The sequence below is a fragment of the Callospermophilus lateralis genome, chromosome 2 (assembly GCF_048772815.1).
Source record: "Callospermophilus lateralis isolate mCalLat2 chromosome 2, mCalLat2.hap1, whole genome shotgun sequence".
NCBI lineage: Eukaryota > Metazoa > Chordata > Mammalia > Rodentia > Sciuridae > Callospermophilus > Callospermophilus lateralis.
This window is the reverse complement of record NC_135306.1, coordinates 114,624,774-114,640,309: the sequence shown is the minus strand read 5'-3', so window position 1 is coordinate 114,640,309 and position 15,536 is coordinate 114,624,774. Positions and strand designations below refer to the sequence as shown.

The 15,536-nt window shown below is 44.7% G+C and overlaps 1 protein-coding gene across 1 annotated transcript in view; it reads left to right on the top strand.

The window, feature by feature from the left end:
• The window catches only part of Ncam1 (neural cell adhesion molecule 1), a 293,418-nt gene that overhangs the window by 268,092 nt on the left and 9,790 nt on the right, over positions 1-15,536 (top strand). Inside the window, exons 15-16 of the mRNA XM_076843767.2 lie at positions 7,673-7,797; positions 10,916-11,093. Coding sequence (XP_076699882.1) covers positions 7,673-7,797; positions 10,916-11,093 — 303 coding nt within the window. The remainder of the gene's footprint in view (positions 1-7,672; positions 7,798-10,915; positions 11,094-15,536) is intronic.

Below are 15,536 nucleotides of genomic sequence, written 5' to 3'. Positions count from 1 at the left end.
CCTGTCTCTTCTATGTCATGCTCCCCACATGTGTTAGCCCTGTGTATTTTCCCTCTCCTTCATGCTACATCTACTATCTACCATCTCTGAGGACTTCTGCTTTGTAGGTATGGCAGCTTAGCCCTGCTCTAGTCCCATTTACAACCAGGCTCCTGAACTTGCACAGAAGCCACCCTCGTTTCCAAAAAGAACCGTTTGATATTTACATCATAGGAAATCTGGTGGGAACATCCCCAGAAGGACACCTGATGCTGTACACAGTAAGATTTGACCTACCTTCAAAAATTATCTTGATCTGTCCGTCATAGGGCAGAGAATATCGGAAACTTCAGATTTCCTAAACTCAAGTTCCACCCAAAATACTATAGTTTCAGTACTTTCCTAAAGTTGGCCACCAGCAGGAGCAGAATTCTTTCAGACTTGTGGTGACTGCTCAGTGACTGATTATATTACTCAGCTTTTCATTGCTGTGACCAGAATACTCAATAAGAACCACTTAGCAAAGGAAAAGATTATTTTGACTCATGGTTTCAGAGGTTTAGTCTATGGTCGGCCAAATGCATTGCTCTTGGCCCAAGATAAAGCAGAACATCATGGCAGAAGATCATGGAGGAAGAAAGCTGCTCATCTCCTGGCTGCCAGGAAGCAGAGATCACAGGGAAGAACCCCCTCGAGGCATACCCCAGTGACCCACCTTCTCTAACTGCTCCCCACCTGCCTACAATTACTCCCAGTCAGTCCATTCAAACAAAGATGGACTGACTAGGTTACAGCTCTCATCATCTAGTCATTTCACCTCCAAAAATTTCTGCATTAGTGTGGGAGTTTTGGGGGGACACCTCATATCCAAACCATACATTGATGCTCTGGAAAAAGATCTGTCCCTTCCCCCTGAGATGTTAATTGTGAGCAGATGCTGGATATTGGCTTTGGAACTCATTCGCTTATGTTTTAAAACAGATTTGGTCATTTCTGTGAAATGCTATAATTCAGAATGAAGCAAAGCACAACATTAAAATAGAATCGTATTTACTCCTCCAAAGAGAGAACTCTTCTAAACATTTAAACAAAACAAGAAATATTAGAAGATGTTTTCTATAGTTGTCCTAGATGCATGCTTTAGCAGTGATCTTGGCCGTCAGTAAAAACTGTGATTAATACTAAAAAAAAAAAAAAAAAAAAAAAAAAAAAAATCACTGAGAGCCTTATGGAATCCTAAAGCTATCATTACCCCTCATCAAACTATGTTCCCATCCATGACCGATCCTCTCCTGCCATCTGCAAGGGTCAGGAATTTCTCAGGAGAGCCACCAGCAGCAGTAGGAAGTGGCCTTTAATAATAAAGTTTAAGGGAATACAGAGATCAGGACAATTAAAATTTACAGAGGAGATAAATAAACCCTTGTGAAGGACAGTTATCACCTCCTTTCCCTGAAATTTACTAAGCACTGAAGATGAATTAGACTTGAATTCAAAAATTTTCTCACATCAGGGAGTTATATACCCAACAATGGATGAAATCCAGGGTTCTCTATCCACCCTCTCTCCATACCCACATAAAAAACTTGCCTGGGATGCACTTAATATATGCTGCATGCTCCATCCACCTTTAAGTTCAATTGGACAGTGTTTATGGAGTCCAGCAGCACTGAATGAATAAGGTAGGTAAAACAGGGACTGTCCACCATCCTCCATGGTTAGTTGGCTCCTGAGCCTTCAGGGCTTGGGTGTGGAGGCTTATGACAGATAAAGCATGGGCAACTGTAATAGGATGGCAGAAGTCAGTTTTCAATGCTCCACGGAGAAGTTTATTCTGCCATCATTGCCTCATGTAACTACAGGACTTCCAGTGACTCCCAGAGCCATGGTTCTGTCCATCAGTTGCTGAGGACTGTGTGTAACTGGGACTCCCCTGCCTTCCCCAGCCAGCATGTGTGCGATGCAAAGCCCCCTGCACCCCTTCTGTCACGTGCTGCATGTTGAGCATGGCTCCCTCCCCATCCATTCATAATGATCTTTTTTTTTTCTTTAGCTACTGACACTGACTTGGAAATGCTGATTCTGATGAACTAAACTCTTTTAACATCTACTCTTCCTTCTTAGATTGAAAACATCACTAACCATCCCTTCCACACCCTCCTTTATTTTTTTACAGCTGTGTGTCTGGATGGCCACGGTCTCTGGCAGGTGGACACAGACTTTTCACCAGGGTTTCTGTTCTAATTGCCTTTATTCCTAAGGATTCCCCACACTGGTGGCTCCCAGGGTAGAGAGTTAGTGGGAACAGTCTGAAGGAGGAGGCAGCAATGTATCAGCCCAAATCCTGTGGGCAGAGACTGAGGCCAGGGCTGGCTCTGGCAGCCAGTTCCCCTAGGATTACCAGCATGAGGGTGGGAACATTATTAAGAAGGTTCGTTCTTCTTAATAACCCATTCTAATGTCCATGAGATGCTGTTGAAAATGTGCACCAACTCCCCACACCACCCTGCGGGCGCGGAGGCAGAAGCCAAGTTAATTGTTGGTGATAGTTATTTCTGTCGTAACTTCCTCAGCCTGGATCAGCCCCATAACCACAAGCCATACCTTCATGGTCATATTTTCTTTTTAGGATGATGAAAAAAAGATAATTGATCAATTAATCTGTTGGTGTTTTCATGACACCCATGAGAAGGGAATTGGTGTTTTTGTGGTTCTGTCCGTCAGAGCTCATTTGTCAATGCTTGGCTTGTACTTTGTGCTGCCGTGTGCCACCCCACCTCCAGCACATTCACCATTCCTAAGAAAACCAGGGCTGAAAAGGATTTATGGGCCAGGGGCCTCCATGAGCTCAGTCCTGGAGAACTAAGCATCCTTTCTCTGTAGAATCTGGGGAACTGGCCACGTCGGAACCCATTCATTCTGTATCCTGGCCTTCCCTGGAACCAGGAGCTAGGATGACAGAGTCAGGTCACTTAGCACAAGTCTATCCTTAATCCTGGAGAGGAGATAGGACACCTGACCCCAGAGGCCAGATTTGGGGGGAACAATGCTGAAGGCAAATGGATACCTATCCTTAGCATGGTCAGTCTGCTCTTTCGGACTGTCAGAAAGCCAGGTAGGTTACCAAAAGAGACATCAGGGAGAGTCATGTGGACCCAAGAACGTGTGCAACATGGATCTCACATTCATTTGTGTTATATCTACAACTAAGAGCTGTTTTCAGGAAAGACAATTGGTGGTCTAATAAATCTAAATCCCAGTTCCCCAAAGTAATTTGCTCATCTCTTAAGGACCTATCAATAACTGCTTGATGAAATTTTAATGTTTCTGAGTTGGAAAAAATGGAATAGACTTAGGCTTCATATCCGAATAGCTAAATCGTACATTTTGGGCTTTTTTAAAGCAAATAATAAAAACAGTTTTACACAAGTTGCAAATTGCTTATAAGAAAGAACCAACCAAAGGAGACAGGAGTCAGGATAAACAAAATGAACATTATTTTTAATGTATGACAATGTTGTTTGATGGTAACAATAAGAGATTTTAATGCAAACCCTACATCCATCACTGGTTTAACACTCAGACCGGCAAACTTTGTGTGGGTCCCTAGGGGAGAGAAAATAAAGTGGACGAGTAGAGAACAGATCAAACCTTCTGGAAGATAGCTGTTTGGCACCTCGGCATTTAATGCAAAATGTGTAACTCTTGGTGCTTCAGCTTCTTTGAGTCATTTTAAAATTAACAAAAGCTTCCCAACACCCTATACTATGTATCATCTATTCTGTGGGATTCATAAATCCAGCAGTAGTTCCTAACCCCATGGCTCCTGCTAATAGGAGGAAGGGCCTGAAGCAGACTCAGATTTAAGAGCAGAGAAGCCCAGTAATTACAATGGAGGAACCTACAATCTGCATGGCCAGAAATATACATTTCAATTATGGTTTCTAGAGGGAATTTCATAAAACTGCCTATGATATATCTGATAGTGTGTGCTTCTATGGCACATTCTTTTTTTTTTTCCCTTGAGCTGGTTATTCACATCCTGCTAGAAAATACTAGAACTGCCCAGTATTTCATATTTGCTATCGTCAAGGTTTATTTTTAGGGTACTGCTACTTTCGTCTTTGCATAAAATATTTGGGGGGAAATTTTGAGTCATAGCTGAAGCTAAATTCAAAGGGTATAATTAACCACAGGGGTCTTGTCAGAGCAACCTGCCTATTGCTGCTGAATTGCAAACCAACATTTACAAATAATTGCCATATTGGTTTTGCTGAAATTGCCCATAATGATTTCAATCACAGCAGCCACCCTAGAACCTTAGGACCCTTTAAATCATTTCTTCTGCTAATGTATTCAATTAAGCAATGAGTCTCCTGAATGCTGGGTTCTCACTGCTTCTGCAGTGACTCCTTCCCTGTCAAGCCCGGCTTTGTGCAGACAGCTTAGGAAAGGCTCTTTAACCCCATTTCTAACCTTTAAGAAACGAGGATGGTGGTAAACATTTGAAGATGAATTAGACAACTGAGTAAACAATTGCTTTATCCAAATTTTACTGTACTTACAACAAGTTATAGAGCCACAAAGTCTGTCAAAATCTCGATGATGTTAGTTGAAAATGATCTTCCTGTAGGAATACTGTCAGAGGAAGGGTTATGTTTAAGTCCAAGAGTCTCATGATTTTTTTAAAAGATCATAACTAAGTTCTTTCATTTAGCTAGCAAAAGCATATCTTAGCTTTAAGACTTCATTGCCCGACAGTCTACCTGGTATCTAGTAGACACACAGTAAAACATTTGGTGAATAAATTGTGTGGGAAAAATCACTCTAAATAATACACCTAAAAATTATACGATAGAAAATTCTTAAAATTCTATGAGAAAACAATACACATCTGACTAACATGGTAGTCACTCAGATAAAATGGTAGCAAATTATAGTGTTCTAACTATAGTAAATGTTAGAACTTTAACTGTGGCACAGTTTTTAGGGGCTTTTCTTGTGATTCCAATAATATTTTTTTTCTGAAACAAATGCAGACATGAGAGAGTTTCTTCTTGTGGGCCATTGGATTCTGCAAGCATTCCTTGGAGAGATTTTTTTTTGTTGTTCATGTATTTTTAAAGAGGCTTCGGATTCTCTTTTCAAAGATAGAATATTTTTGAGAAAAGTTTTCAAAAATTGTACAGCAAAAGTTGACAACTTTGTGCCTTAGAGATATAGAATTGTCAATCCTAGGGTATATCTCCCTAAAATTGGCTGAAGGCATATATCATAGGTTCATTCTTTCATGGAGTTGTAAGTAATAGCAGAGGCGTAGTTGGGAGATCACTCTAGTGCTGTGACCCTGTCACAGTGTCACCACGTGGCAGAGCTGGAAGGAACCCTAGTATTCCATCCAGTGGCCACATGCTGCAGACATGCAAAGAGGTGGTAACCTGGCTATGACATCACGGCTCCCGGGAAGCAGAGTTCAGAGAAGGCATCTCACGGTATTGACTCAGCCTTGAAAACCCATACTACTCCATTCCATGAGGAAAGAGTGAGAAGCATCAGGCAAAGCAGCCCCCAGAAACTGATTTTTGAGTGGTCCCAAGTTGGGGGAGTATGTGGTCCTTGCCTAGTTGATGAGTTAGAAGGGTCACTGACACTGCCTGAAAGAAATCACCTCCTTCCTAAAGGCAGATAGACCATCCAACATACAGCATGTTGCAATTAAGGTACATTTCCCATCAGTCAGGGTCACCGTTCATCCTAGCTTGCCTGGGCCTGAGGGGTTTCCTGGGATGTCAAACTTGCAGTGGTAAAACCTGGAATGTTCCAATCTAACTGTGATAAGTTGGTTACCCTAATTAAGTCAGAGAAAGGAATCTACCAAGTTCTACGGTGTCTCCTCCTTTCATTGGTTCAACATTTCAGAATCTACACAGAGCTCCTGCCTACTCCAAAACAGACTCTACTTTGAGCTTCTTTTGACACTGGACACTTACAATGATGTAGACATACCTAAATTAGCATCTAAGATTTAGAAAAGTCTACATACCTTGATGTACCTGAACTAAATGTCTACATATTTTCCACTGAGTAGTTTGAGTGGCTAGATAGTGGCTCAAAATCAGGATAATTTTTGCTCGAAGCCCATTTATTTTGGTAATCCTGTCTTCGTTTTTCTTTAATTACTTCTTGTAGAAAACAAATAATAAGCACAACTTTTACTAAATATCCCTAGACATCAAGACCATATATCCTTCCTGCTGCAGGTGTTATTTGTCCCTGTCACTACCGTTGCTCAAACCTAACCGTGCACCCAGGACACCAAATGAGAGTCTGCATTTCTAACAAGTTCCAGGTGATATGCGCGCTGCTGGCCTGATGTGCTAAATAGCGAGGCTCTGTGTTAGCTCTCTACAGCTCCTCCTTGTATCAAAGGGAGGAGGCTCACAAAGTATCTGGGCAAAGAGGCCAAGCTAAACACTGCCTCTGCCAGCAGCCTGCTCCCACAGGGCCAGTGGTGCACAACAGGGTGATGAGGTCCACAGCCTAGTGACAGCCTTTTCCTGGCTCTTCTATCATGTTTGTGATTGTTTTCCTGGCCAGACAGAGGGACTCATCCATAAGGTAACTATTGCATAGCTTCCCCCAAGCCTCCTCTCTGAGCTCAAGAGATAATAATGGAGGTGGCTCCTCCCAGTAAGTGCAGAATTCCCAAGTGTGTTGAATCTTAATTGTTACTCTTGATATCAGATAATCTCTCACCTGTTGCTTTTAGCATATACTAACAAAATAGTTTCTCTCAAAGTAAATCTGCATCTTAGGGAAGAGCCATCCTAGCCCTGGTAGTTTTTCACATTCAAGTTCATCTTTCTTCTCAAACTCGGATTCACAGCGTCTCAGTCTGAGCAAGCATATACTACACATAAAGAAAAACATTTGACTTTTTTCCTTTTCTGTTGAGCAGCGCTAAAACCAATTTCTTTCTCTCCCCTCTCACAAAGAGAAAGTACTTTAATGACTGTTGCTTTGATACATTGAAGTGCTGAGGATTATCACTCACTCAGTTGAGCCATAAATGCCGTATAGTTACAGGAAACTTGCCTGTGGCAGTTTGTGCTTTATTTAATCATAACTGGAAACTTATTTTTCTAAATGATTCTAAACAATAAAAATTTAATTCATGAAAACCTAGTCACAAGAATGTAACAGCATTCAGTCCCATTGGATCAAACCCTTGGTCCTTTGGGGTGAGTGATGTACCCAAGGGAAAAACTGGACTGTTCTGAAAAATAATTCTATGGGTGTAACTTTTCTGCTCAAACACTTACATTTTCCCATATTTCAGGCTGTCCGTCAAGATGTGCCAGGCTCATAAAAATTATATCTGCAGTGTGAGAGCAGCTGAAAGGAAATGAAAGTAGCAGTGAGAGAGACAGGAAAACCCTGTTAGTAAAACAGGGGGCTGGTAGGGAGAGTGTTACCCAGAACATTTACAAAAGACACACTCCCTTTGAGCTACAACTGAGTGATGCAACTAAGTGGAACTTGGAGGTTTTGTATTATTGTGTTTTAATCATTCAATTTGTGAAAAAGCAAGAAAAGTGCCCAGCCTTCCCCTCCCATCCCTATATCCCATTCTGATGGATCTGATTATCATTCTGTGGACCAAAATTTCATGTGAATTCACTGGCTGTTTCAGGGGAGCCCAGTGCACCTAAACTCGAAGGGCAGATGGGAGAGGACGGGAACTCAATTAAGGTGAACTTGATCAAGCAGGACGACGGCGGCTCCCCCATCAGACACTATCTGGTCAAGTACCGAGCGGTGAGTAGCCTTCTACCCCAGACTCTACCCCATCCCTGCATCACTGACACCTGCCGTGTCCTTTGAAGGGACAATCATGTGAAGCCCAGGTAGGCTAGAGTGAGACAGTTCTTGTACTGTGTCTTATGGCTGATTCATGGGCAATTGAGGATTTAAAACTCACAGGGTTTTAAATCCTAAGACCATCTGGAACTGTTAGACCATTGGGCCATTTGAAAACACTTAAAATGATTGTGGTGTTGACAGACCCACACCATGATTGGTTTTCCTGGTTCTTAAATTTTTCTATGAAGTTATATAAAGGCGTGTTCTCTGCACAAAAACCCTGTGAAGTGGGACTTGAAATTTTCCTCACTGTACAGGTGAAGTAACCAGAGCTGCATCAGAAGCTGGAGGTCTTACCCAGCTGGGTGAGCTGGAATTTGAATTCAGGCTCAAGTAACTGATAAGCCTGGGCTCTTAGCCCTGCCTGAAGCTGCCTTAAGATCCTAAGGCTGCGCCGTTCCCTTCCCCTGCTCTTTGGCTCTAAGCCTCTTCTTCTGTCTTGCTCATCACTCATCTAAGATGTCCAGCATTCCAGCTTTCACCCCCAACCTCTCCAAATCCAACGATGCTTGTTCATCATCAACCACAAGAGTTGCTAAAAGATGTTAAGACAGTCTCTGGGCATTGGGAACAGCCTGTTGCTAGTGTTTCTTAGCAATAGAAAATAATAAGCCAGAGAGCAGTTTCCTTTCTTCCAAGTTGCCCAAGTAAGGCTTTTTCCAGGAAGTTGGCTTCCTCTCTCTGTCTTGTGATCAGCCCCTGAGGTGGAAGTGACATTTGGGTCATTAGCTAGTTAGGCTTCTAGAGAGTTGGTCCAGCACAGAGCCTTCCAGGCACTCCTGTCAGCCAGTGGGCAGGCTGTCAATGCAGCACTGCTTCCCACTTAATTTCTAAGTCATGCCGGGGTGATCTGGCATAGTAGGGAAAAACTCAGTTGACCTTTTAAGGCCCAGCCCAGAGGGACCACAGAATGAGAGGTCTCTATGGCTTCCTCAGGGCAGAGAAGGATGCCAGGATTAGGCAGGTCTTTGCACACTCCACTGGAAGCAGATGGACTGGTAGGATGGACTGCCTCTGGCCATTGTTAAGCTAATGTGGCCCAGTAGACAGAGCATGGGTTTTAGAGCCAGACAGGCAAGGCATCCAGTTTCAGCTTTACCACATACCAGCATAAGACCTGACTAGGTCACCCAATCTTCCAAAACCTCCATTAGTTCACCTGCAAAATGGGGATAGAATGACTTACCAAGTTGTAAAGATTCACAATATTGTCTACAAAGAACCTGAAGTATGTGTGGCACTTGGAAGCCTCTATAAATGTAACTGCAGTTTCTGCTAAGAGGCAGGCTCCAGCTAGAAGTTTCTCCCACAAGAGGCCACCTCCAGGGCCAGCCATCTTAACTGTGTTAGAAAGACAACCAACCGGAGTAAAACTCCCGAGCTATTTTAGATTTCAGTAATGTTAACCACCCTCTCCCTTTCACTTCAAAACTTACTGTTTGCTAAATATTATCATGTATTATTAATATGTATTATATAACATAATGTTTGCTTTATTGAATATTTGCTTTGTAGTCGGGTTGTCTCTTCTGTAATGATGTTTGCTGAGGAAGACAGAGAAAGAGGAGTACAGACAGACGGCTCAATTTTTTTGTTTCAAATGAAAACAGGACCCCGTAGTGGCAGACACAAAGCTAACTTACAGCACAGCCCAGGCATCCTGCTTAGGCGCTAGGAAATCAGAACTTTTTCTAGCATTTCCCCATAATAGTCTCAGGCCCTGGCATGGGCACTATCACATTCTTAAAGGTGTCTTTTTGACTGATCCAAATGGTAAGACCTCTTTTGCTGTAAGATGACTCCCATCAGCCCTGGGCCTGTGGGGCTGTGGACCACCTTCCATTGTTGCCATGTTCTGCTCTCAGAAGAGCAGCCTGTCGTTCAGTAAGCATTTGTCAGACCTTCCTGTGTGTCCAGCATGCATCTCAGGGCACAGGCCTCGAGAAAGGGCCAGAGGTTGTGATCAGAACCACATGGAGATTTCTCAGAGGCTCCTGCATCTTTTCCCACAACTGTTTTGTTAAGGAGGAATTGCTTAACAATGGCTTTGTAAACTCCCATCCAGTGCAAATTCATTGGCAAAGGTGAAGGCAATAACCAGAAAATGCTGGCTGAGGAAAAAAGACACACCCAGAATCCTAGCCTTCAAGCTTGTCATTTTGCCCTAGGCAATGCTGTGTGGGGTCCCCCTTGTGGGGTGTTCCTCATGGCCCCTCTGAGGATCTCTGGGTCAGGCCTGACAGCAGAACCTCATCCCTTCAGCTACAGTGCTGGAGACCAAGTCACATTATGTAGAATAAATAATAGTAATAATTCATTTCAATAGATGTATGCCCAGCTCCCTATTATGAAAGCACCCTACACAGCTTTGGGCCCAGAGGGATTTAGCTCCAACCTTGACTACAGAGTGACTTTGGGAATTTACCTACCCTCCCTCTCACATCCCCATCATCAGGTTTGGTAAGAGCCTGACAAAACCTCCTGTAGATTTATTGTAGAGACACAATGAGAAAATGTGTAGACAGCCTTTAGGTCAAAGTGTGTGCTCAATAAATGAGTGTTGATAGTAAAACTGGAGTCTATGCCGTGCTCACAGGTCAGAAAGGTGAATCACACACCTGAGTGTGAGCAGAATTCTGAAATAGGACAAGAAGCGTATTCATTTAACTACACTTCTAAAAAGCCCTCATGTCTGTGTGCCCAGCATTCCAGAATGTAGACTGGACCAAAGGGGAATGTGCTTGAGCCCCTGCATGCCCTGAAGGTGTTGAGACAGTGAGGGTGTTGGCCCTGTGCACACTGGCATTTGCAAACCTTCAAGGTTGACCTCCCCATCTGTGCATTTTTCAGGCTCATAAAGAACAGGGACCTTGTTCTTTTATTGCTTCCTGTTTTTGCAATTTGACACCTGTAGTTTTAGACTCCCTAAGTTTTGCCTTTTAGCAGGTCTCACGAGCATTTTTATTAAAACTTTCTGGTGTCTGGTATCTTTCCTGCCGATTTCTCCCAGAAGATCTCCTCCGAATGGAAACCAGAGATCAGGCTCCCGTCTGGCAGTGACCACGTCATGCTCAAGTCCCTGGACTGGAATGCTGAGTACGAGGTGTATGTGGTGGCTGAGAACCAGCAAGGGAAGTCCAAGGCAGCTCATTTTGTGTTCAAGACCTCGGCCCAGCCCACAGCCATCCCAGGTATGACCGCCTCCGCTTTCTAGTAGTTTTCCGCTTTGAATTAATGCACAAGTGCTGCTCCTCCTAATGCGCCTGAACAACCCTGACAACTTGCTTGCTTACAGCCATCCTCACGACTGGTTGCCCAGCCAAGCTTAGTTTTGCCTTGTACCTATCTGCACAGTGGGTTGAGATGTACTGGACCCCCAGGAAGGCTTGGCCAAGCATCCTGGGGAAAAGGTCCTGTCTCATTCGGCCTTGAAGGACCGATGTTAACCAGTCCATGAACCCCTCAGATGGGAAATCCCCAGCTCCTGCCTTGCCTTGGATGCTGGTTGAGTAAGGATCCTTTATGAGACCTTATCTGCCATTTACCATTCCATGATAGAACACATAACTGTTTTATGCACTTTCTATATGATGCTGGCTTTCTCTGCATGACCATGGTCCAAATCTCTTCTCTGTGGTGACCCCAAGAGAAGGAAGAGATGGTGCCCAGTTAGTGACAAATCCTATCTGCCAAGGGCCTCTCCCCTGAAATGGAAATTAAATTGAACATCTTAAAATGGAACAAATGGAGAAGACAGATGCTGGAAAGCACCATCCATGAAAGGCAGGCAGTCTGCTAGAGATTGTATAGGTGGCAGAGCTCCTAGGAGATGCAGATCTGTCTCTAGGGATCCAGGATGGACTCAAGTGTGGGAATAAAGTGAGAGTTCTGCTTTCTGGACTAGCTACCTTGCCACTGATGACCAGTCCTCTCATTGGCCAAATCCCTCAAAGAAAAAGTTCTTCAGCTATCACTTTGCTTTTCCAGGCCAGACAAATGCCAACCATAGACAGGAGAGGAGACATAGATCTTACAGCTGCAGGCTGTTGGAGGGGACCCCACATACTCTGCCATGTTCAGGTGTGGTAGGAAGACAGTTTTGGGCAGCCCCCATTATGCCTGTCCCATCTGTAGAGATTGCCAGTTCCTTGGCTCAGTTGTCGTGATTGCTCCTTCCAGGGGGAGACAGGCCACAAGGGGTGTGGGCTGCTTGAAGTGCAGGGCTGGGTATGCAAAAGTGATGTAGTCAGGCAGCAACAAAACAAGAGGTCGGTGAGTGATTCTGGATGGTTGCTTGTGTGTGAATGGGTATGTCTGGGAGACACGTGGGGCCTCCAGCAAGTTGGCAGGTGAGTTTTAAGCTGTAGATCGAAGCATGGACGGGAAGGCTCCCTGTCTTGGGCTGGGGTGGGCATGTCCCTACAGGTGAAGAAGTCAAGGCACTTGGTGAGGAATGTTCTCATTGCTGCTTATTAGGATGTCCAAATCTGGGTGGACTTGCTTTTCCTCACCCCTTCTTCCCTGTGTTATTTGGTCAGCAGGATGTGAGGTCCAGATCTGTTCTGTCTTTGCAATCACTTAGAAGGTGGGAGAATGTGAGGCTTGAGTAAATCCTTTGCAGCAAGACAGATTCCTTAAGGCAGTTGTTCCCTGGGGTGAGCTCCCATAAGCAGTCACTTAGGCAGGCTGTGTTCCCATGCTGGATACTACCAGCAACATCAACTTCTGGAATTTGGGAGTCAGACACAAAAATATTAAGGAGACCTTGTCCTCCAGAATTCTTGTGAATCATCCAAGTGCCCACTAAGCCGGAGAGGGTTGCTCACCTTATCCATGATGGCTGTGCAGGTCTACTGTGCAGGACTTAGAAGGAGGTGGCTCTGCTTGGTTGGAAGTTCCTGGACATTGTATTATTGTCCAAGAATAAAACCTCTTTGCATCACAAGACACATTTGTGGTTGAATGCTGTGGTCAGCAGGGTGGTGGAGGTGAGGTGCACAGGACTCTAACAACAGCACAATGGCGGTGTTTGTGCAGTAGGAAGACAGGTCTGCTTCAGCGCTACCAAGGCAGCCCCCACCTCATGCACAGGTTGCTGATCTAGCGCAGACATCCAATGCATCTCTGCCGCTTCAGGCAAAATCACTAGCGACTAGAAGACCATACACTTGCTGGCTGCAACTGAGGCTTCACCTTAGTAAGAGGTAACACTGCCCTAATCAGACCCTGGGATTTCACTGTGGAGGCTCCTGTTCTCTCACTTTAATTTCATTTGCTCGCTGGCCCCTGACCTCCCCCAATTAACCCCGCTGTGCTGCTTCTGGCCTTGCTGAGCTTCTGACCTGGCCTGTGGTATTGATACCGCACTGAACTCTTCCCTAACCTTTGTCAGTTTAATTTACTAAGTTGAATTAACCTTGAATTCTTGTGTTTTCTATATTTGACCTAATTGTTTTTCTTTTTATCTATTTTTTTTTCTCTGTTTCTGTCTCTTCCTTCTCTTTCCTTCTCTCCCCCTCCCTCCCCTTCCTGTGTCTGTCGTTACACTTGTCACCTTGGACGTCACTGGGACATCCCCACTGCCACATTTATTTTTAAACAACCACATTCTCTCTGGGGACCCATTGCTTAATACTGCAGCTACCTTGGGAGGCAATTCTGCATCCTACACCTTTGTCTCATTGCTTTTCTCTGCAGTGACTCTTCTTTTGCTCTGTTAGGAACTTGAACACAAAAATTAAATTTGCTTAAAAGCCCAGTTCCTATGAAAGCGATTGAGTGCCCCTTTGGAAGAACCTGTCAGGACTACCTTGGCCCCACCACGGCCACTGAGCTGAGCAAGCAGTGTGTATGGAAGAGGAAGGCTTTGCAATTGGAAAAAGCTTTACCTCCTGATTTTGGCCATTCACAAATACTTGTGCCACTTCATAAGGAGTTTGCCCCCCTTTTTAATGGCAGTAAAAAGAATCTGAGAGCTCTTTCTTTAAATACTATTTTTTGAAAGAAGCATCGGGCTAGGTTCCCCCTGCAAAGTTCCTGCGTCTCTGCTACCTATTGCAATTTTTTGTTCATACCTAAAATGTAGCAGAGGAAGAATTGGGGTTCTACAGCTCTCCTCAGATTGTCGAAATCGCCACATGCCCCCTCTCATTCTAACTCTGCGCCCCTCCTGCGCCCTTCAATTAATAGCTGGCTTGGCTTGCATTAAAGTATTTAAGTGCCCCAGTTTAAAGAGCCAGATTTGATGATTCACCTGAGCACTCTGCTGACATGATGGGCAAATTAACCCCCCTGTTGCCTATGAAGTGGAAAAAGCTGAATCGATTAGGATATTTTCTGGGGCTGATGAATGTTCTGGGAGGTACTTTGGTCCTGGTATTATAACCAGTATCTTCTGCAGTTTCTGTGAACAGGGCCAAGACACAATGTGCCCAACACATGCTGGCTGGCTTTGAAAGGTGCTTGTCTCCCAGCAGGGGTAATTCTCCTGTTGCTTAGCAGCATATCGCAGATCAGCACAGACCTCTGTGTCTTGGGGTTGTGGTCTAGCTGTGACCCACATTGTTACCATAATCACCTGTACACCAGGCAGGTTGGAAGCTTCCACTGTGAACCAGTCCCAACTCCCGCCTTCACTGTTATACTCAGAAGTGCAAAAGGGGTGGAACAGGCCACTCCCAGACCACTCAGCCCCACTAAAGTGTCACTAAATCAGGGATGGCTCAGCCTGTCAGCTCTACCAGAATGCCCTAGCTTCCCTATTGGTCAATTGATTCAGTGACACTTTGAAAACCCTCATGAAAAGCCAGGTGCTCCTGTCAGCTGTTGGGGAGTTCACCCGGGAGAAGAGGTGGGTGTTTTTTCTGAGGTTGGACATTTGGAGATGCAGGGCTGAATCCCACCCAGTAGTGTGAGCTTGTATGCTCGGGGGTGGACTTTCTACCAAATAAAGACTCCCTCCCCACTTGTGGTCACCCATCATTCTACCTATCTCATCTCTGAACATCTCCACAGAAGTTTGATTTCTGTTCTTTTTGGTTCTTTTATTTTTTTTTTCCAGTTGTGTTTTAATGTTCAAAGACTAGCCTTTCCCTTTGGGAATTCAAATGACCCTGAGCTATGGTCTGTGGGCAAAGCTACCTGTGTTGGCACCCACCAATGTCCCCAGTATTCAGTGTCAAAGCTCCCCATGGCTTAACTCAGGCAGGCAGCACCCTTGCCCAGCCACAAACATCTCTCCTGGAGCCCAGACCCCTCTTCCCACCAGGCAGTGAAGCAGGATGGTTCTTGGGCACAGGGCAAAGCACTGGGGAGAGGAACATGGTACCCTAGGGCTGACATGAGAATCACAGGTCAGTTAGGGAGAGCTGTGGGGAGGGAGAAGAGATCCCCTCCATAATTCTCCTGTTCTTCTGATCACCCTGGGTAGAAGTCACACATATTTACCCTATGGGGGCCAGCTCTGGAGTCAGACTCAGTCTGGTCCCAGGCCACCCAGAGGAAAGGGACAGCATCTGATATAACATCTGATATAACTCTAAGTATCGAGAGGCCTGACTGTTCCTGTGCCCTTAGCACATCCCTCAGCTCATCCCAGGGCTGGACAACCCTCAGATAGAAAAACTTTGGGGTCT